The 23035-nt window shown below is 42.9% G+C and overlaps 1 protein-coding gene across 1 annotated transcript in view; it reads left to right on the top strand.

The window, feature by feature from the left end:
* LOC146855938 (sodium-coupled monocarboxylate transporter 1-like) overlaps positions 1-23035 on the top strand; it is a 251585-nt gene that overhangs the window by 146514 nt on the left and 82036 nt on the right. Inside the window, exons 7-9 of the mRNA XM_085653895.1 lie at positions 27-156; positions 3941-4029; positions 9679-9791. Coding sequence (XP_085510021.1) covers positions 27-156; positions 3941-4029; positions 9679-9791 — 332 coding nt within the window. The remainder of the gene's footprint in view (positions 1-26; positions 157-3940; positions 4030-9678; positions 9792-23035) is intronic.

Below are 23035 nucleotides of genomic sequence, written 5' to 3'. Positions count from 1 at the left end.
GTTTCTAAAAATATTTTCTTTTCTAGGGCCCTTTACATAAACCTTGTGGGATTGTGGGTGATTCTTGTCTGTGTGGTGTTAAGTGGATTGTGCATTTACTCAGTCTACCGTGATTGCGACCCATGGACAGCAAAAATATTGACAGAACCCGATCAGGTATAGTAAGAATAACTTACATTTGGGTCATTTATGTCCAGAAGTTGCATTTCAAATCTATGTTTAGCTCACAGTCTTCACACTTTGAAAAATACATCTGCTGTCAGCTTTGTTACACAGGAAACTGCCGCTAAAGCGGCGACAATGGGCATGATAATATGCCCTTGAGAATTCCAATAGAAGCCCTTGCTCTGGTGTGACATGGGCTTCTATGGGAATTCTCAAGGGCATATTATCAAGCCCATTATCGCCGCTTTAGCACTGCCGCTACAGTGGCGATAATTTTAACGCCGTTCTTGATAATATGCCCCCTGGTCTAGCACTACATAGCTCCTCAAAATCTTGACATAGCCCAAAATCCGCTTTTATACCTGGCAAGTAATTGTTTCTTCCGCCAAGTATTGTGTGACGCTGGCTGTGTGTTCTCCCAATTGTCCATATGTTTTTCTCTGAAAATCACATTTATTGTACACCCACATATAGTGGTAACACTGCTTTCATACCCATTATCTCTAAAGTTGCCGCCTTTAAATAATGTATGACTGTCCTTGTAAAACCTCCATTTCAAGTCTGTGGAGATATCATAAATAACACGCACCTGTTCAAATTAGGTTCGTGTACTTCCCATTTCAATGTTGCTTCTGTTTTTCTATGATTTATGAGCCTTATTAACAGTTTCCACGCACACCCTCTTTTGTGATTAACTCAGAAGCTCTTATTGCATTTTTCATCAATTACTGCACATTTTATTAACCTGTTTCTAACTGAAAGTTTTGTAAAAAAACGTATTTTGCTCTGTTTTACCCTATCTCATTTAGGAACCGTGGTGTCTCACTAACATTGGCGTTGGGGCTCCACCTTCCTTGATTTCTATTCTTCTCTTAGGTCCGACTACAGGCAGCTTTTGCTGTCTGTAAACAGCTCATGTCACCACCCACACACATACATCATTTTTTATTTCATGGATGTTTATGAAGTCTACAGACGCCCAAACGCCGAGTCTCTTAGCGCTACTTATTACAGCGACCTATTCAGTATGGTACTGCCCCGTAGAACCATTTAAGAAACTAACAACCACGTTTTTAGCACTTTCTGATACCTGAAATGATCAGGCTCTACACAGATATGAGGATGGAGAAAGTTTGGTCCTTGGACATGGGAAACCTACCTCCTACTTTGGAGAGTTTAGCCTTTGGGACACAAAAAACTGACTTTTCAGAAGATTTAAGTAGGTGATAAGAAGGATATTTCTTGAATCTGTTACAGAAGAATATTGGCATCGATATATATTGAGTTATGTGCTTTAGGCAAGTGACTTTAAATGATAAGCATTTATCCACCAGTAGCCAATGAAGTTGTTCGCGGTATGATCACATTTTTGTATGGGTCAAATTTCTTCAAATTGACAGCTGTGGATTGCAGCTTTGTCAGTGGGTCAGCATGTTTTTTAGGTACACCTACATACACCGACTTCCAGGAAACCACTAGATAAATCTTTTAATCGCAGTAACTCTTTGGGAAAATGAAAAGCATGGTAGGTGTTCCGATTGAAATAAGCAAGACTATAACACCAGAACTTTGTGATTCGACGGTAGGATTGGAATCCAATGTAATGCCAAGGTGATTTGCACTCAGGAGTAGGGCACTAGCCCGAAGAATGTGGCCACGGAGTTGATTTCCATAAAGGTATATTTATCTTGTCTTTGAATACTAGTACCTCAGTCTTGCAAGGAATACACTTAAAAACTGTATTTCCTCAATTTTTGGGCTCGGTCAACACAGGAGAGGGTTGGGGGAATGAGCAAGAGGGGGGCTTGCAGTCAATAACAGTCAAAGAAAATCACAGAAAATTAAATTGGAAAATGGTTAGCCAGCTCCTGAAGAGCTTTTTTTGTATTGATGAACTCTAGCCTGGGAGTAGTGGCCTTGCCTGTTCCTTTTGAAGCTTTCCAGATTCATCTGGGGTGTTCTAATCTCAGTTCAGTAATTATTAATTAAAATACTTGGTACTGTATAACGGATTAAATCCATTTTACAAAGATGAAATGATTAGAGCTCATATTCACGACAAATAGTCATCCTTTAAGAGAATGATTTTGAAATCTGAAGACATCTCCAGGTGGCAAATGAAGTCTCCTTAATTCACAACCCAAGGTCCACGTTCGATAAAAAATAGTTCCACGTGGCATAAACAGTTAAATCGATTTAAAAAGCTATGGAGCAGGATAAGGACACTAGTCCTGCAGTGCCCTTTAAATCAACTCTTTGATCAGGAGCTAAGACTGTATGTTGCTTTAAGTGCATTGAAAAATACTGTTTGACTTGCAAGATAAAAGCAGCCAAAGAAATTGACAGCCAGGTACAGTGTCTCTTCACAAAGTTTATACTCTACGCCAAATTCAAACAACCAGTCAATAAAGATGGTGCACATTCCTGCTGTATTATCTGTCAGCTTTCGCACGTAGAGTGCTTTTGGTTGATGCCTCATCTCCTTCACTAAGGCATTGATAAATATCTTCAAAGTACTCTTCAGAAACATTTAAACCAGTAGCTGATTCAGTGTGTTCATCTGTTTGATCTTCTGTTAATCCACCAGTTTCATCTGCCATTTGGGACTGGAAAGTCGTGTCTACCATCATAGGCGACCCTGTACTGAGATCCAGAACCAGATTAAATAATTTTTCATAACATTCAGATCTAGATGTGGCTTAGAAGGCCCCACATTTTCAACATAGCAGCGACATTTGTCCTTTGCATCTCTTGGCTCATCCACATAGATTGTGAAATCCTGTTTGGTGGACAGACATGTTGGAAGGTTATTTCCAGGGATCAGAGCTGCATTTCCAACTCCTAGTGAAAAGCCAACTAATGGTTCAACCAGCTCCCCGTGTCCTACAGCATAAATTGGATGCTCACGGTCTTTAAACTGTACCAAGGCAGTGATAATAACAGGGCTGTGGTTTGTAAATTTATATTTATTCATAGAGTGTGGCAAATACTTAAGATTTTTTTAAGTTGAGTGTTTTGGCAAAAAACAAGAATATTTTGCAGATTTACATTATTAATTTTATTCCTGCAACACTTTTTATTTTAGTAAGTCTCCCTTCATAATTGCATGTTATTATTTATTGTATATGCAGTTTAAAAATAAATGAGTGGTTTAAAATGTGTACCTCACTTCCTATAGACCGTCAGTCATGTACACATATGAAATGTAATATTGACTTCAAAGGGTTCCTGGGAAAGATAACTTTTTCCTCTATTTTATGTTTGTCTATTCCTGTCTACCAACCTTCAACATATGATTCAATTTTGTTTCCCATCAAGGGGATTCACTTAGAAGAAATGGATAATCGGTGTTTTTCTTCTTCAAAAAAGATCTCACCCTTTGCCAACCCATGTGTAATCGGGACCTGAGATTGACGGAATGAAATCACTATCGTGAATATCCTGCATAATTCGCTTGGTTCCGACCCTAGTAGATCCTCGTTGGGCATCCCCACAACCAAAAAGTGATCTCTAAAACGATGCACATAATAAATCAAATGTCCCTGCTAATGTTTCAGGTTGAAAGGGATGTGTGGATAACCTGCTGTTTCAGTGCTCCAGTATGACTGGGTCACATAAGTGCACATAACACCATTCACACAGATAAAATATATATATTTTCTTACGAACAGAGGCGGAGACAAAAATGAGGCATCTCTTCAAATCTGTTTTCCTTCAGAAAGAAGTACATTTTGTGACAAATTTATAATACAATTTGTATTTTTTCCATTTCTAGCTTTTGCCATATATGGTAATGGACATTCTGGAAAGCTATCCTGGTGTTCCTGGGTTATTTGTTGCATGTGCTTATAGTGGAACATTGAGGTAATTTATCCATATTTACTTCTTTAATAATTTAGTGCAGACTTTCAATCATTCAGCTACATCAGCATGCTTGTTGGGCTGACTGGTCAAAAATTGGCACTGGTGCATATATGGAACATGTGCTTACTGATATGCACAATAATGTATTTGAGATATTCCTCTGAAGCGCTCCACCATATGTTTATAGAGGTCGGGGGGTATTGCCAAGAGTACCTCCGGGGCACCATGGATATGTGCACCTACTTGTTGCAAAACTGGGGCACTTTGGTGCTACAGAAGAGGTCGAAGATGCTTGTATGACCCCGTCTGTAATACAGATCGGAGCAGTGCATATGCAGCACTGCTGTGATCTGAAGGGTATGTTTCTTCATTGCATGGGATCTGTCCTCTTTGCCTCCATGCCATATTATGGACGAGATTCATATTGACTGTGTCACTCAATGTGTCAGCCTGCAAGAGGATGCCTGCCCCTCTTTCAAATGCAGACTTGTTGCTACCTGTACTGTGAAAGACAGATGGCTAGCTTCAAACAGCTAGTCCACCTGTACCCGTGAAGCACTGCCCCAAGGTAAATTTCAGGTGACAGGGCACACTGACCTGGTCTATGCCCGGCACATCTAGTTAAAGGTGCTCTGTGATCCAGACTATTACTAAACAACAACAGTGGTTTCCTAGGTTGGTGGTATCTTGCCAGTCACAAGCAACACATCTTGGTGACTTTTTAAAAAGGATGCTCCGAAGAAATAGCCATTACTGTCACTTCTGATTTGTCAGAAACTTACTATAATTTCAGGCCATTTGCTATTGTCTCTAGAGGAAGCAACCATAATTGTTTCCTTAGGAAAACCCTATAATTAATCAACATATGGAGTCAAAACATCAGCATATTTACTGTATTGTCTGGACATTTATATAATATTTGGAACCTGAACTGCAGTTTTTGGTCCCCTAAATCTGCTTTATATGTCAAATATTGTCTTTTTCCTTGATTGTACTGCTGTATATATTTCCATTTTTCCTCACTGGCCACCTGGACTGCACCTCCACATGGAACATCTACTTTGATGTTTTTACTGGTTCAAATGAATATTCATTTGAGCTGCATTCAATACAAGTCCGCTTGCACCAAGTATGTTTTTTGTACGTGTTCTTTAGGGATTTGCACATTTTGACCCCACGCTTAAGTAATTCAACTTTGTACTTAGTTATCTCTGAGGGAACCTCTCTTGTTGTTTAGTAGTAAATTGCCCAGGAATACCAGGCTGCCCCTTGTTTCTTTATTGCGGTGCAGACTAGGACAATGCCTAGTTTCTTAGGCCCTGGTGCATTTTGCTTACAATATTGAGCCGGTCATCTCAAAACCAGGAGCTAATGCATCAGATCCATCCCTCAGATTTTCTGAGAAGCTGTAGTCAATCAATGTAATGTGCAATAAGGGTAACAAGAGCCTTTTCTCTATCATAGAGTGTAGCAATTTCCTGCAGCATCTAGCCTGGACATTGATGTAACTGATAGGGCTGTGATTGTTTATCAACAAAAGATGAATCATATTTCATCAAGTTGTCTAAAGTTGGCACAGCCCTAAGAGCAGTAGATAACAATAAGACTGTCAGCAAACTCAGAAACTGCTTGTGGAGATCGAGCAGTTTCTAAGGACATGGAAAAGAAGACTCTTAGTAGTATGACACAAAATTAAGAGAAGAAGGCTGTTCTCTGAGGCATCAGACAAAAAACAGGACCTATCAATAGATGTTTACCACCGGTGTCTGCCACATGTCCCCAGTGCTCCTCTGCATCAGCAGATTTCCCATACATGCTCTGGTCTTGCCATTTCCTAAGGCATTATTTAACCTGTATAATATATTTACTATCCACCATTACAGCTAAATACATTCCACGTAATTGGAGATCAATTGCACTTGGCGTCTACAAATGGTCTCAAAAAGATTGTGTGGCATTGCGATTTGCTATTCTGACCATTCTCATCGCAAAACCCATTCTTACTCCATACTGCAAGGCTAAGTCCCTTCCTTCCCTGAGTTTGTGAAGTCAAGCCCTATTGAAAGGATCTAGGCTGAGAGCAGAGCTTTGCACAGACAGGAGACAAGGGGCCTCCACAAACTGAGTGAACTATTAGAAATTATAGAGCACACTATACCCTGAGGTGTCAAAGTGCTAGCAGAAAGCACCCAATATCCAAAATAGAAAACAGAAAAGCCCCAGTGACTGAGGGAGATGTAGAGAGAAAAAACATGTTTCAGCAGTTTTTTTAATGTGACAAGAGAGTCAGCTTCCGGAGATATGGGCGTGCAGAGTGTTCCACAGTTTGGCAGCAGCCACCAAGATGGACCTTACAGAATCTAGAAACCAACACCTGCTTATGAGAGGAGGATCTGAGAAGCCTACTCAGGGAGTCGGTTAGGCTGGAACCTTTCTGATGCAAAACTAAATAAACCATGTAGCTTAAAAATAATCCTTTTTTTTAACTGGCAACCAGTGGAGAGAGCAAATAGCTTCTCTGATTGAGAGATGCCTCAGGATGTTAAGGATAAGTTGAGCAACCGCATTCTGGGCAACTTGAAATTTGGTCACACAGTAAGCATTGATAATGAGGTACGGAAAGTTGCAATAATCCAATTGCGAGGTGATAAGTGCGATAATAATTGATTGGCGCAGCCCCATCGTCGGAACTTGGGACACGCTTCTGGAATCCCTGAAGACAACTCTAACTGTGAGCACCTCCCACCCCCAAGGGTTCCTCAGGGTAAGTGAGATACGCAACCTAAATTAACCTGTGCTCACCCTCTGGTATCTTGGCACAGGGCAGTCAGGCTTAACTTAAGAGGCAATGCGTAAAGTATTTGTGCACACTTTAATTACAGTAACACAGAGAAAACCCCATAAAAAGACTCCACACCAGTTTCGAAAAATAGGGACTGTTTACCTGGGTAAAATAAGACCAAAACTTCAAATATCCAATAAGTAGAACTTGAGATATAATTTTTTAAAGGAAAAACTGCAATATAATGCTTAGAAGTAACTAGTGCTTAGCGGTTACTTGAGGTCGTGCTGGACCAGGGTAAATCCAAAGTTTCGAGCTGACCGTGCTGGAGGGCAGGCTGGCTACATGACCCACGCAGGGCCCGCTAAAAAAGTACCTTGGATGGAGCAAGTATCCGCTTCGAAGACTCAATGAGTCCGTTCCCATTCACACAGTCTAGTCGATGCATCTAAGTCGTGCCCCACAGTCGGGTCCTGCATCCCCGTATAACCCCTTATGATAGAGGCACTGCATTGTCATTGAGCCTTGCAGGAATGCCTTCAGATTGTGCTGTGTCGGCAACGAACCTTGCAGTGAAGTCTTCGGATCGGTACTGCGTTGCCATCGAACCAAGCAAGCGGGACCCACCGTTGTGGTCAAGCTCTGAAAGAATGTCCTCGGATCAGCACTGTTTCAGCGTCAGAGAGCACTGCAGTGGTTCCAATCAGCATAAAGTTGTCACTGCCTCGCTTTGTGCAGGAAAACAGCTGCAGAATCCACTTTTAAGGCCCAGGACCTGATTGGCACCTCTTGGCAGGACAGGGCTCACACGTGGCAGAGTCCAGCAGCTGAAGCAAAGTTGGAGGGAGTATTTGATGGTCCTGAGACTTCAAGAACAGGTGGCAAGACTTGGAGAAACTTGGGCTGAAGGATGTAGAGAGCAGGTCCAGTCCTTTTCACTCCCAGGCAAGAAGCAGCAGTCAGCAGGCCAACACAGCAAAGCAGGTAGAAAAGTGGCAATCTCTCCTACAGCACAGCAATCAGCAGGCCAGCACAGTAAATTAGTTAGCAAAACAGCTCTTCTTCCAGTCAGAATGCCCTTGGTTCCAGCAAAGTTCTGATTTGGTCGTATCAGGGGTCTAGTACCTATACCCAGTTGTGCCTTTGAAGTGGGGGAGCCTTTGAAGATCACAAGGTCCCTGTATTTCCTGCCCTGGCTCCAGACTCACTACAGGGGAGCATGCAGATCTTTGTGTGGGGACTAGCACAGTCCTATTCATTTGCAAGTGTCAGCTCCTCCTTCCCAATCTACCTCAGTAAGGCTCCAAGCCTGGTAATGGGCCATCAGGATGCAAATGTCACATCCCAGCTTCCTTTGTGTGCGACTGCCTAAAGGGAATGCACAAAGCCCAGCTTCACCCAACCCAGACGTGTATTCAGAGACTGAGGCACAGAACGGTTAAGGTTAGAAAATGCCAACTTTCTAAAAGTGGCACTTTCAGGCCTACAGTTTCAAATCCGACTTCACCATAAGCTGTAATTTTAAATTGTGAGTCCATTAACACCAAACTCCAAATCTCTATCTTTTCCCAATTAGAAATTACACTTAAAAGATGTTTTGAGACAATCTCAATGTGAACTTACGGGAGAGATAGGCCTTGCAGTAGTGAAAATGAATGTAGCAGTTTTTCACTACCAGTACATGCAAAACTCAAAGGTACACGTCCTACCTTTTGAATACACTGCACACTGCCTATAGGGCTGCTTACGACCCAGTTTAGGGGTGACTTATATGTAATCAAATGGATGGTTTCGGGTTGGTAAGTAGGTTAAATTGCCAGGTCGAAATGGCAGTTTAAAACTGCACACACAGGCTCTGCAGTAACAGGCATGAGCCATGTTTAAAGGGTTACTGAAGTGGGTGACACAATCAGTGCTGCAGGAGCACTAGTAGCATTTAATTTACAGGCCCTGGGCACATATAGTGCACTTTACTAGAGACTTAGAAGTAAATTAAATGTGCCAATTTTAGATAATCCAATGTTACCATGTTTTGTGTACAGAGCATATGCACTTTAGCACTAGTTAGCAATGGTAAAGTGCCTAGATTCCTAAAGCCAGCAAATCTTATGTCAGCAAAATAGGAGGTCAAAAGGCAAAAAGTCAGGGGAAACCACTCCAATGTTGCCAGGTTTAACACCCGTAATTTATCACTTGAACAAAGCAAATCCCCCTTATGCAGGCTAATACCATACATTACAAGGACTGCACTTCTATTCCATATGCAAATTGATTTTCATGTTGAATCCATCTTAACATGCTTTGGGGAGACCATGGAGCACCTCTTGCCATCCCTCACATCCCCGACCCCATTCAATGTTATTGAAATTACCATAAATATTGTTCTAACGCTTGTGTTTTTTGTCACAGAAAACAAATATTATTGTTTAACCAATAGATCACTGTATAGCCAATAATTCTACCTCAGATAGGTGTACAAGTAAACAGAACTAAAGTGATGCTATATTGTTTCGACTTTTCATACACTTATGCTTTGACATTACTCTAACTGCTCTGGTAATATTGACCTGTTTTGTAATGTCAAAAATTTAAAAATGGCAATAAAATATGGGTTTAAAAAATCTTACAAGAAACATGACTTTATTAACTAACATTTGCTTACTTAGCTTCACCAGCACTACCTTTAGCAGGTTGAGATACCCCCCTTTGCTGACAAAAAAAAGTTGAATAAGGTATCTTCTGATTTTGTTGTACTAAATTTCAGCAAGTATGCTCTGTATGTTCTCTTCAAAAATCCTTTTTTGACCGGTTAGTAGAATCTTTGTTATTAAAAAAAAAATCCACTAATTTGATTATTTTATTTCTAGCACAGTGTCCTCTACGATCAATGCATTGGCGGCTGTCACCATTGAGGATCTCATAAAGCCATGCTTCCCTTCACTCTCAGACCGGAAGTTGGCATGGGCGGCCAAAGGGGCAAGTAAGTCACATATCGCAATAATGCTACATTCACTCAGAGGACCACATATCCTAGGTCAACAAGGTGTAGTTAACTCAATAATAATCAGAAATAGAGTTTAGCTGGAATGGGGAAATCTATATTTATAATTAGAACATGCAAACAGAATAAACAGGCTGTGTGTGCCATTCAGCATGCTCCTACTAATTGGGGCATTAACTGTCCTGCTTACTGTAAGTCGCACTCATTATGTTGTAAAGCTCCATCAGTCAACCAGAATGACTCTCACAGCATTTGCTACTGCTGCCTAACCTATTAGACAAAAGCACATATATCATGTTAGCTTTTCCAAATTAAGATTCTGAAAGAGTAAACTGAACCTCGGATCATCTCTGCAAGAATGCCCAAACTGCATTTACTAAGGGGCATATTTACAAGGGCCATATCTCCGCTTTTTTGGCTTTTAAAGCCAAAAAAGCGGAGATAAAAATATCGCCCTATTTTCAAGAGGGTGCTAACATGCATTAGTGCATGTTAGCACCCTTTTACCCGACGCCTCCCTTTGCATCTCTAATGAGATGCAAAGTGGGCGTCACTGGGCAGTACAACCTTGTAAATAACGCTGATGTACACATCGCGATATTTACAAGGCTGCCCACGCATTTTAGCAGAGGTTGGTTTTTGGAAAAATGCAGACTTAGCTATACTTACCGTTGGGGGTGGATTATGCTGATACGACCACTGGGTCGTATCAGCAAGGTTATCGCCGTTTTCCATGGAACAGCGCTGGAAAACCAGCGATGTTCCATGGAAAACATTGCTATCGCTGGGAAATTATCGCCATTGCGCTATGCGTTGGGGTCTCTGTCGCTGCGCATCATACAATATAGAATTCGATTTTCTGATTCATCTTGGTAAAAATTTCCATTGACACTTTTTCTATGCGGGGAGGTTCATGCTCTGTTAATTAAAGTTCATTGTTCACAAAGTTGACCTTGGTTCCCAGACCAGTCAGACACAAGAGGCATCCTCCCTTCTCGCTTCCAACTGTCTTCAAAGCATTCCTTGTATCTTTTTCAATCTGAAAATAACGAGTTGGCATTCTGATACCTGCAGTAGGATGAGAACACTGCTATTTCTTGAAAACAACATGCATTTAATTCTTTATTTCTCGAGAAGCCAAGGAGGTGCAAAACAACTACAGTTTCAGGCTTAGTGACTCGGGCAAGTAAAACTAAACTTTGTTACACTGTGTGTTTATAAGACTGTCCTGCTCTCAGTATATGCAGGCATAACAATAAACACATAATCATAATATAACATTTCATTACAATGAATGCTACTGAATACATGTTAATGATCATAAGACACTGCAAACAATAGGAATATGTGAAGGTGTGTATCAACCATGAGTATAGTGCATCCATACAAAATAGAGTGCTGAAAGCGCTCTATCAACCTTGGGAAGGTTCTCTCCAGCCTTATTTCTCATTTGACGCAGCCAAAGCATATTTCTTGACGAGATATTCCTGTCTTCATTGAAAAAGTCCTATATTCCAGGAAAAGGCACTGAATTTTGTGATCTTAGACCTATCAACGATGCATTTTCCAACTTTCTTTGGGATTAAGATAATCTATGCCCTCATGTTTCATTTTCCTGTGGTTCTTCTGCTCATATCATCTTGTACAGAACCTTCTTTCTTTAAGCTCCTTCATTATCTAATGAAATTTGTGTGACTTCATTTTCTGTGATGTTTGCCCATATTTTGTGATCACATTTTCTTCTGGTTTAATACCCCTTAACACATTTCACTGGGTTTTCAAAGGGTTCCGTATATTTCAATAGCATGTAACCACTATATTTCCACCTTGTGTAGTTCTAAAAACAATTCAATCTGTCAAGTATTGTGTATGACCCAAGTTATATTTAACCCCATGTTCCTTTTTTAAAAAATGATTCTGTTATTTGATTCTGAGTTTGAACTAACCATGTTTTCAGGGATTTTTAAGGCGACAAACTTGCATCGCTTGATAGAGTAGTACTTCTCACAGAAAAAAATCTTTTACAACATTGATAAAATGCACGTTTTGGCTCAATTCCATTCAAATCGGCAAAATCTTTAATTCAGTGTTTTTCATGGTCCCTACTTGTTATTTTTTTAAGACTTTTTCTTTATTTGATTTTATTACCTTATGTGCTAAGGGTCTTTCAAATGTGCACATTTGTTTGAATTCCTGATTGAACACAATTGTCCCCATAGCAGTCCAGTTTTTGGTTTCTTTCTTCTGTCTCAAGAAGCTGAATGTGTCAGGAGGCTTCTGATTGGTCCAGTTTTCCTGCATAGGCATGTTGGTCTATTGGGTGTAGTACTTCTTACTTGAGTTATCATGTGAACAGTCACTCCTTAGTTTTATACCCAACCCCTTTAAGAAAACCTTTACAGGTGGTCTTCCCAACTCTTTTCCTTGCAATGTCCCCTCACTCCCAGAATTTGCTGCCGGTAATAACTTTGTAGAATACTCAAATTGTAGTTTTGGGAGGATTGTCCAATAGCAAGTACTTGACTTAACACACATTTCTTTCCTTTAAAAAACAGAACTCAAACCCTCATTAGATGTCCCATATCTTGTTCTCCTGCTCCTGTTTTTTCTTTCTCTTGTGAGATGTTATGAGACGATCAAATATAAAGAAATTGGAGTCCTTTGAGTGCAATTGACATTAGTGCACTCTTTATATGGTGTGTGCAACAGCCACGAAACTCTAAATAAGGCTGTTACTGCTGAGATCTGTGCACAAGGTAAAATGAGTAGCATTGAATTGGGTAAATACAAAATTGTATTTGTCTGCAATGCTATGAGGTGAGGTGCCTGATGTTACAACATGAACATGCGCAATACAAAAACATTCATATCTGCTTGTACTAGGTTGGATTAATCAACCACTCCCTCACGCTCTCTCGCACTCCACTTCCTCCTATGTCGAAAGTGTTCCCCTTATTACACAATGGTCTGCAGCATATATTTATCAAGATGTAAACTGAACTGAATCAGGCACAGTGATATGTGGGTCAGTCAAATGATTTATGTACTTAAAAAATAATCCAGTGTAATTATGTAACACAATTTTGTTCCACGGCAGGGTTATAGTTATGTGAAATTGGTACCAAAGAAATCATCTCAGAATTTCTCACCTATCTCGATCTGCTCCGTTGAAAAGCCATTACAATTATAGAACATTTGAGGGGATTTTTTACCAAGTTAAAAATCGCACATTGCATTTTTAAATTACTTTCCATTGCAAGACTAAAAACATAATTTCTGCAAATCTATCTCTTGACACCATGAATGTTGCTGTTGCCCTTAAAAAAAGGATACTAAAGATTGACCGGCCAACAGCCATGGCAAAATCCTGAGCAAGAGTGGGAGTGAAAAACCAGCACATTGTTTCAGAAAGGAGAGTGGTGCCTCACCTCACAGACAGCTGGAAGTCCCTCTGAGCAGATGACAAGAAGAGTGATATACAATGGTCTGTTGCCCTAAAGCCATCTTCTCACAAGAGACTTGTTACAGGTCCCCTCCATCTATCTGAGCACCATAACTTGACCTCTCTGCAGCCTTGGGCAATTGAACAACACCAGTGCACAGTAAACAGGACTAAAACAAATAAGCATAGAAGGAAGCATCCTCAACTGGACCTCCTCCTACCATAAGGACAAATCAAGAATTACCTTGGTACCTCCATTCACTTTCCCACCATACATCAAGACCATAGTAACTCAATACTTGATCATCTCCCCCTTCTTTACTGTGTACCTTAGGACACTATCAGTAACTATCACCTCGTTTAACTTCACATACTATAGCTAAGCAGATGATACACAAATTGCCCTGAAATTTTAAAGTCCTAGCATTCTTGACAGCTCAAGAATACCTGTGAGCCACAGAACAGTGGATGCTAACAAATTACCTTAAACTCAGTGCATTCAAATCTTAGATTCCGATATGCAGAGACTGAAAAAACAATGAACAATTTGACAAGTTTGCCAAAGGATTATGGGATGCCATCAACGAGATCAACAGAAGTAATACATTTAGGAGTTACAATGGACATTGCCCTCTCCACAGGCCCTCTAGTTAAAAAAGTGACTTAAAGTCTCTTTCATACTAGGCAGACACAACAACACATTTTCCTACATCTTGGATTTTCAGTAAAGATTCAAGGTATTCATTACATCAAAACTTGATTACATAGTTGACTGTACCATCGGTTCTCACTTACAGTCGTGAGACTCCAACAAAGAATTCAGAATGCATGTGGGACAACTGGTACACATAAACCTGCAGGAACCGCTCTACACTGCCTAAAAAGCCCTTCACTGTCCCCTCGCAGTCATCAGCAGAAGATCTACTTTCAAAATCCACTACATTGGCAACGGGTGCAGTTTTCCTACAGGTCAAACTCAAAATGTATCCTCAGAAAAAAACACTGTGATCTAAGATGGCACCAAAGCTAATTGTACCGCCTCACAAGAAGAAGACTGTAGGTGGTACCCCTATCTCCATGCAGCTGCAAAACTCTGAACCTAATTTCCAGCAAGTCTACGGGCCATTGACGGTCATCTAGAATTCAGGAGGATGGAGAAGAGTTGGATTTTCCCTAGGCAAGACTCCAAGAAAGTGTACACTAAACCAACTCAATACTACCCTTTAAGGATAGGAACAGTAGTGACCTATATCATTTTTGGTGAGAACTGTGCCACACACATGCTTCAGCCCCTCTAAAATCATCAAACCCTTAGGATGGAATAGGATACAAAGACGTTTTAGGCTCAGATTCCCATAAAGCGATACTGAAGAAGCAACACCAGAAATGGTTGAAATAGTCAGATTCAATATGGTTGGCAGTAGCAGATCTGAATTGATGACATCAAATAATGGTACCCCATATGCGAGAAAAGATATTCCATAACTGAAATGCAATAAAATCCTTCTATAACAATCCTTGTATAATATGTCAACATCATTACACAATAGCGTGAACTATCACTTAGATGACCACATGAATCATTAGCTGTAAGCTTTAGGATATGTTGCATGACAGTGTGCATGAAGTCTACCTGAAAGCTTAAAACAACCATATAAATTCCATTGCATCACAGTCTGTAACATAGGGCCTGATTTAGATCTTGGTGGACAGGTTACTCCATCATAACGGTGAGGGGTACCCCGTCCGCCGAAATATGAATCGCGTAGGATATAATGGGATTTATATTTCGGCGAAGGGGATATCCGTCACCGTTGTGACGGAGTAACCCGTCCACCAAGATCTAAATCAGGCCCATACACATGTGAAAAACTGCATAACAAATTGCATGATAGATTGTTTAGAAACTACATAACATTTGTGTGATAAACATTATAACAAACAACATATCCTTACGCGTAACAAAGTATTTAATGGTGTCTAATGGTGTGAGAATCCAAGGAACTAGTGTGCTACACAGCAGCAAAGCATTTCAACGCCTCTTCAGGCACAGAAATCTCTATATAAAAGCCAGCACTGTACATGACATGCTGTTCCTTGCTAGAGGGGAAGCCAAAGGCTCAGTTGGCATCAGTGAGAATCTATCCTTTATTTTGCTTGTTCCACTGAACTGCTGAAGCAAGCAAACACACACACGCACACACACACACGCACACATATATAAAACCTTCCTGTTGCTGCCAGTGGTAATCACTTCCTTCCACAGGATGATCCCCACTCTTCCTACAAAGGGTGGTACATGCTGCATCTGGCAGCTGGTGACTACACCACTCTTCGCCAGGTAGAAGGTGTAATGAAGAGAAAGGTGGGAGCCCATAATGGGGACTTTGTGGGCTGGAGGGGAACAAGTGACACTCAAGCAGGAGACTTTGACAGGTGCTCAGGCTTCAGGCAGGGGGGGAGGGTGGAACTACTGAATTCTCCAAAAAGGCAGCGGGAAACAGTTGCCAAGTGATGACCATCAACTCACCATAAAGACTCAAACTTAACAGCTGTGCAAAGGACCACTAAAGTTGTTTTTTTTTTTAAAGAAAGTGTAACTTCGCACTTTACAAAGTTTGCAAAATGTGAATAAAAATATGCAGAATTACACCTTAGCCAACTATGCAACTTCCCACACCCCTAGTTATATTCGGAAAAACTTGCTCATCATTTCTAAATCAGATATGCCATTCAGATGCAGTCCCTTGGACTCTAGCAGTGTCTTCCGGTTTTAAAAGGACAACTGCTTTGTCTAAATTAAGCACAGAACACTTGTATTATGTTTTTTTCTGGACCCCCAGGTGAAGGCTATGTCGGTTTCCCATTTTGTGGACTCTGGTGTTAGTACATCTTGTGACAGTGATGGGGAATTCTTAGTCAGTGTATTGTTATTACCTCAGTCCACTTACCTTGAAAACAAACAGATTTTTTTTTATTGCAACCTTTTGCTAGAGTAATTTATAAAACAAAAAAGTCGAAATTCAAGTGCCTAAACGTGGTGGGTTTATGTTTGTAATATAAAAATAGGTTTGCCTTGTGTGCTAATCTAACTCCTCTTGGAAGAGTAAAACAGTGATTCTCTATGAAGAATATAATTCCAAGATGGAGGCACAGTTATGGCTCTCCAGTGGTCTGAGTTGAATATTGGCCACAAAGCTAATGGCTGAAGAAGGTTGGCCTATTGCCCCATTTTATGTATTATGTTCGATGGACTGAACCAATATGTGAATGACACTCTGTTGGACCACTGACTTAAGTGACCTGATTCAAAACCCATTTTCTTTAAGTAAGCTTCTTCATTGCTTTAAATAAGTTTTGAGAAACATGTTGGTGGTGAGACATGACATGCTGGTTTTCACATAAGTTTCTGGACTAGGACAGTGACTGACATACTTACATTGTCCCTTGTTTAAATTCTCCAAATCACATGAGGTTTTTGTTCACCTGTTTGTCGTGGCTGGCAGGCACAGGTGGGGACAAGCCCAGCAGTTGGGTGACTTTTTTCCTTGCCAAGTAGTAACAATCCAGTCAGGCTGGTAACAATCCCGTCAATTTTCAGGATATGACCAATAAATATGTATGAGCAAAATTTACTTTGAATTCCACCGGGGGTTATTTGCATACTTCTGAGTCAAACTCAAAATTCAGAATGAAAGCGTCCATCTGTAACAGAACTGGTGCTCGTGTAAAGCGCTCTGATACGTTCGGGTCAAGTTTGCGCTAGATAAAAATAGGGGTGGGCGGAATTTGTGTAGTCACACTATGCAAAGCTCCGCGAAACGGTAAAAAATCCCCGCGAGCACGCACAAATTCCGCGAACACGCGGAATTGCTTGTTTGCGATGCTTTTTTCCTGTTCGCGAATGCTGTTTGCATGCTTGGGGGGAAATATCTCGCGAACACGCATTTTGAGAACGCGAAAAAGCAAAAAATTCCCCGGAGCCGCGAAACACAGAATTTTGATCAATTTCACATTCTCCACGGAATGCGAAATTACCCAAATTCTGCAAATCCGCGAGTGGAACGTAATTTACCGCCCAGGCCTATATAAAAAGCTGGGAAAAAAAATTAACTGAATTTTATTTTGTGGTGGGTCAGCAAGCTCAGCTGTATGTATTAATTTCTTCTCTGGGTCTCCTTCATTTTCTGTGAGGTACATACTTGGGAACTGTAATGATTTACTTGTGAGGTTATTCGTTTTTGGAAATACCACAGATCTCTCAGGGATGTTCTGCTGCTCCTGTGAAAGCTTCTTATTTGACCTGTTAAGAGGTCAGCCATCAGAAGACCACCGTTCAGCTGCTGCTGGCCTTACTGAGGGCCATCTCTAAGTGTCACGTTTGATGAGATCATGTATTTGTTAGATTACAACTGGCCACTTAAACAAAGCTCTTCTAGTGAGGCTGTTGTGCGGTATTAAGGACAAAGGCACTAGACGTTGTGACACTTATCTTTATTTTCTATCAGGAGAGCGCTGGGGACACCTCAGCACGTACAGCCCTTCGTGCAGAAGATGGCAGCCGCCGCTCCCAGCATGCACCAGTGCGTCACGTGGTGCTAGCACTAGAGCGCTACACCACATATATCCCCCCTTTTTTTACCACCATAACAACAAGAACTGTAAGAACAGGAGGTGCTGTGCGGTAGGTCCCGGGCACTAAGGTTGTAACATTTTTAAATTGGCTGCAAGATCAAAAAGGAGGGAAAAGGGCAAGGGAAGGCAGGGAAGAAGACAAGCACAAGATACATCCAGATTACATATCATATTCTCTGTACCTTTTTGGTAACACTACTGCCCTGCCTGTGCGGGTACGTGTAGTGGGTGCTTGTGTCATGTGTGTCTCCCTCGTGCATTCTCTAGTTTCCCTTGTACTCCCGTGCTGGTCATTATTGGGAGCTGTGGAGGTTTGTATCATGGTGTGTGATTCGCAGATATTATGGTCTTCTTGTGGCCTAAGCTGTCGCGTGGTCTCAAGCCTCCTCTGTTCTTGTGCATTGCCACTTTCCTCTTCATTGTCACTTGTTGTGCTGTCTCTCTGTGTGTCTGTCTCTGGGCCGTTGTCCTCATTATCCGACTCCCAACTAGTGTTTCTGGTGCTTGATGCGGCATCTCCTTTGTCCCATCCAATCACTTTATTGCACTTGGCCATTCTGCTGTGGGACCATACTTTTCCATCACTTAATAAGGCAGATTGTGAGTAGGTTTCCTTGACTTGCAGAGGTTCACTGAACTTGCTATCGCCTTTCCTCTGTAATTGTGCCAGCTTCACTCGGACCCACTCCCCTTTTTCCAATGAGATGTCTCGCATCCTGTGCTTCTTGTTGTAGTGGTCCGTGTAAATTTTCTGGGCCTTCTCCAGGTTGCTGCGGACCACCGCTGGGGACCAGTTACTTTGTAGCATCAGGTTCATCCAAACTGTGTTGTCTCGTATGAACGGGTCTCAGCCTCTTATAATCTTAAACAAACTGTATCTCGTCGTCGTGGGAGTAATACGATAAGCCCATACTTGAAAACTTTGTTATTTAAGTAATCCTCCAGTGGGGTCTGCCCATCTTCACCTCCACCATGTGTCTATCGCGCCGGAACACTTCTGAGTAGCCGTGCGCGTTATAAATGGAGGCTAACATAACATAACATAATATAACATACGGTGTGTCTAATTTCCGTCTCCCAATTCTTTCCCGTGCTGATGGCTGCTTGCACGGACCCCATGATTACACGGTTGAACCTCTCTGCGAGGCAATTTCCAGCTGGATGGTCACGATGCCATTCCACTTTGTTAATGCAATCAATTTCTCAGATGTGAACTGGGGTCCGTTGTCACACTTGATGACTTTCGAAATTCCCTCTCTCAAGAATGTGGCAGTGAGGAAGGCTACAATCCTGTACGTGTCAGCCTTTTCACACAGTTCTACTTCTGGCTACTTGGAGTATCTGTCCCTCAATACGATGGCATACTTGGGCACACCCCACGAGTCAAGAATTGGACCCAGAATGTCGACTGACAATTCTTCCCATGGATTGGTGGGGTTGGTGAACTTCTCCAGAGGTGGTCATAGCATGGTTTGTGCTTTGTCTGCGTTGCTGCATTGTTCACAGGCCCTCATGTGCCTTTCCACCTTGCTGTTGACAGCGGGCCACCAGTGAGAGTGTTTGACTCGATTCTTCGCCTTCACGATTCCTAAATGGCCTTCGTGAAGGATCGTGAGCAGGCGTTCCACCAATTGTTGTGGAGGGATCACATTGTCCCCTCTTTAGAGCAATATGGCATTCTAACTAATGGATATTTCCGCCCATACTTCCCAGAATTTCAGGAGGTCAGTGTCTAAGTGCTTCTTCTCTGGCCACCCTTACGTGACAAACCTTTTTACTTACTCAAGATAGGCATCCTCCTCATACGCTGCCTTCCACTCTTGCGCGCTGATGACCTCTTCCTGATCATTAGTGAAGGCAATGGTGTACTCGTCCCATTCCGTGTGTGCGGGCGCACTTTCCATTGCTGCCGATCTGATGAGGTAGTCCGCTACTTTGTTCTTGTTGCCAGGTATGTATTCTACATCATACACAAAGTCCAACAACCTGAGGGTCATTTTTGCAATGCACGGAGTGGCACTGGCATGTCCGCTGGATGTAAGAACCTTGACAAGCGGCTTGTGGTCTGTCCTGAGAAGGAACTTGGAACCCCAGAGAAATTGTCAGAATTTTTCCATCGCCCAGATGGCCGCCAGCATTTCCTTCTCAATGACGCTGAACTTCTCCTCATTGGGGGCTAGAGAGCGGGACGCGAAACTGATGGTGGTCACCGCGCCTTCCTTGGACATTTGCAACAGGACGGCTCCCAGTCCTTTGTCACTGGTGTCCTTGGTGAGGATGGAGAGGGCAGATTGGTCGAATCCGTGTAGAGGCAGAGCGTCACAGATGTCGGTCTTGATCTTTAGAAATTCCTCATTTGCGTCGGCTGACCAGTCGAATGCATTCTTTTCTTTCAGTATCTGACGTAGATGGTGTGTCTTGGTGGCGAAGCTTTTCACGAATTTGCTGTAGAATTCGGCCAATCCGAGGAAAGAACGTACTTCTTCCTTGTTTTGGGGTGTGGGTGCTGACTGAATTGCTTCAACGTTGGCTCTCTTGGGAGGGATTCCTTTGTCGCTTATTTTGTGACCCAAGTAGGTGACCTTGTGGAGGCCAAATTTGTACTTTTCCCACTCTGCTGTGAGGCCATTTTGTGATAAGATTCGTAATACTGTGGAGAGTTTCTCATCATGATCTTGTTGGGATCTCCCCATAATTAGAATGTCATCCTGGAAGTATTGCACCCCACTGATGTATTTAAATAGCTTGTGCATCAGTTTTTGAAACACGGCTGCGGCGGATGCCAGGTCAAAAGGCATGCGCCAGAACCTGTAGCAGCCGAATGGCGTAATGAACAATGTGAGTTTCCTACAGGAGGGATGCAGTGAGATTTGATGGTATGCCGCTGTGAGGTCAATGGCTGAAAACCATTTGATTCCTTTGGTCTGGGCCAACATTTCATTAATTTTGGGCAACGTAAATTTGTCCACTATGATGTTTTTGTTGAGTTCGCTAAGGTCTATGCAGAGGCGCACCTTCCCGTTAGGCTTACGTGCGACGACCAAGGGCACCAACCATTCCGTGCTCTCGATGAGCACGAGCACCCCATTGTCTTCCAGGTGCTGTAGTTTCGTCTGTAATGCCTCCCTGCAGTTGAAGGGGATGTTCCTTACTTTGTGGCATAATGGTATGGCCCCTTCCTTGAGGCAAATCCTGTGCGTGAATTTGGTGAGCTTGCCTCTGGTGCCGCCGAAGACCGCTGAGAAATCTTCTTTCCATGTTCCTCCCTCAAGTGTCTGTGGGTTGTCTGTCATGAGTAGTTGTGTTGTACCTCCTGGGTTCAGTTGAATCCCTAACGCCCCTTGGTCTGCCCAACCCAGTACAGAGGGACCCTTTTCCGCTACGTACAGTTTTCCATCTGAGGTCCTACCCTTGAACTCAAAGCAGAGTGGGCGGAAGCCTACCATGGGGATCTTTTCTCCCGTGAAGGTGAAAGGGTGGACGTCTGTGGGGTATAGGTGAGTGCCTAAGGTGCGTATGAAGTCCCTTTCCCAGATGTGGTGTTGAATGATGGTGTATGGAGACCCTGAGTCTGCCACCATGGAAACCTGTATTCCCCCAATAGACAATACGCAAGAGGGTTTCTTGGTACTGTAACAATCAATCCCTAGAATTTGGTCATCTATGCACAGAACACTGTCCTCATCGGCCTCTCCCTCTGCCCAGTCTGTGTCGGAATCCTGTAGAACGCATTTAACAGAGGCGTTGCTTGGCTTACGTCTACACACTTTCCCAAAATGACCCATCACCCCACAAAAGGAGCATTTGGCACGAAATGCTGGACACCGTCTTTCATTAGCTACATGCACATGACTGCCACAGCTATAGCAACTATTCTTGTAGTCACTGGAGGCTTTGTGGGGTCCAGCCGCTTTGGATATGGGCTTCCTGTTGTGCTTTGCCCCAGTATTGGATGGAGGTTTTCCTTCGTGGGTTTGGTGTCTGTCACTCTGCACACTGTGGCCTTGCTGTCACAGCGCACGGTTTAGACAGTTCCGCTTTCTTGACCATAGCAATGATCTCGTTGAGGGGTCCCCGCTGACCCACAACATCTCCTGTATATTTGTGTTTACCGTGTGCCTGATTATCTGGTCGCGTTCCAGATCATCGTGGAGGTTTCCAAATTTGCAAGTGACCGCCAACCGCTTCAGTGCAGCCACATAATCTTCCACTGACTCATTGTCTGTTTGTTTCCGTTGGAAGAAATTGTAGCGGTCTATGTACGTGCAGACTACTGGCTGGTAATGACTATCTAAATCCTCCAACGCATGTTGGAATACATCGTCGTCATTTGGGAGCCTAGTCTTTTTTACCATGTTCTCATACACTCTAAGACCCTCCTGCCCTATGTTGTGCAAACTGATTTTCTTCCTGCGTTTGTTGGAAAATGCCTCTTCTCCTTCTTCTAGAGCTGACAAATAGTTCAGAAAATACCCCTTCCAGTCCTCCCACTTCATGGCTGGTTCCTCTGGTTTCGGTAAGAAGGGGACTGGATTTGTGAGGGAAAATGTCTGCGCACACATACTGATTGGGTGATGGGGCCGGGGTCTGCCTGATGTAGATCAGTGAAGGTAGGACGGTGGCGAGCCGGGTGGGTGGGCAAAACTATCCTGGTGCACTTGGCTGTCGACTGTGTGGTCCCGGCCCCTGTGCGCAAGGTCTGGTGATGTGTGGCGGGAACACGCCGCACCTCGACTCCCTCTGTGCTCATGGAGGTACACTGGGGATATGCACTGTGCAGCTGGGGTGATCCCCTGAGGCAATCAGCTCACAGTCCTGTACTAGGAGAAGGGCAGCTGGAACTGCTGGAGGCTTCCAGGGGGGGGGCAGCACTGGTATGGTCCTTGTGTAAGAGCACCTCTGGGAACAGGCAAGCAAGCATCGCGGCACTTACTTTGGATGTGCCGGTCGTCTGGGGCTCTTTGTGCAGGACAGCAGGGCCTTGGCTGCTATGCTCAGCTCCATGTTTGACTGGTGTATCCTCGCGTCCTTGGGCAGCTCTGCTCAACTCTTGCTTGCAGGCTGTATCCTTGTGTGGTTGCTGAGGAGCGCAGGCGGGGTGCCTAGTTTGCCCCGCATCCCTCTGCCACGCTCTCCCTCTCTGTGG

The sequence above is a fragment of the Triturus cristatus genome, chromosome 4_1 (assembly GCF_964204655.1).
Source record: "Triturus cristatus chromosome 4_1, aTriCri1.1, whole genome shotgun sequence".
NCBI lineage: Eukaryota > Metazoa > Chordata > Amphibia > Caudata > Salamandridae > Triturus > Triturus cristatus.
This window is presented reverse-complemented; position numbering and strand designations above follow the sequence as displayed.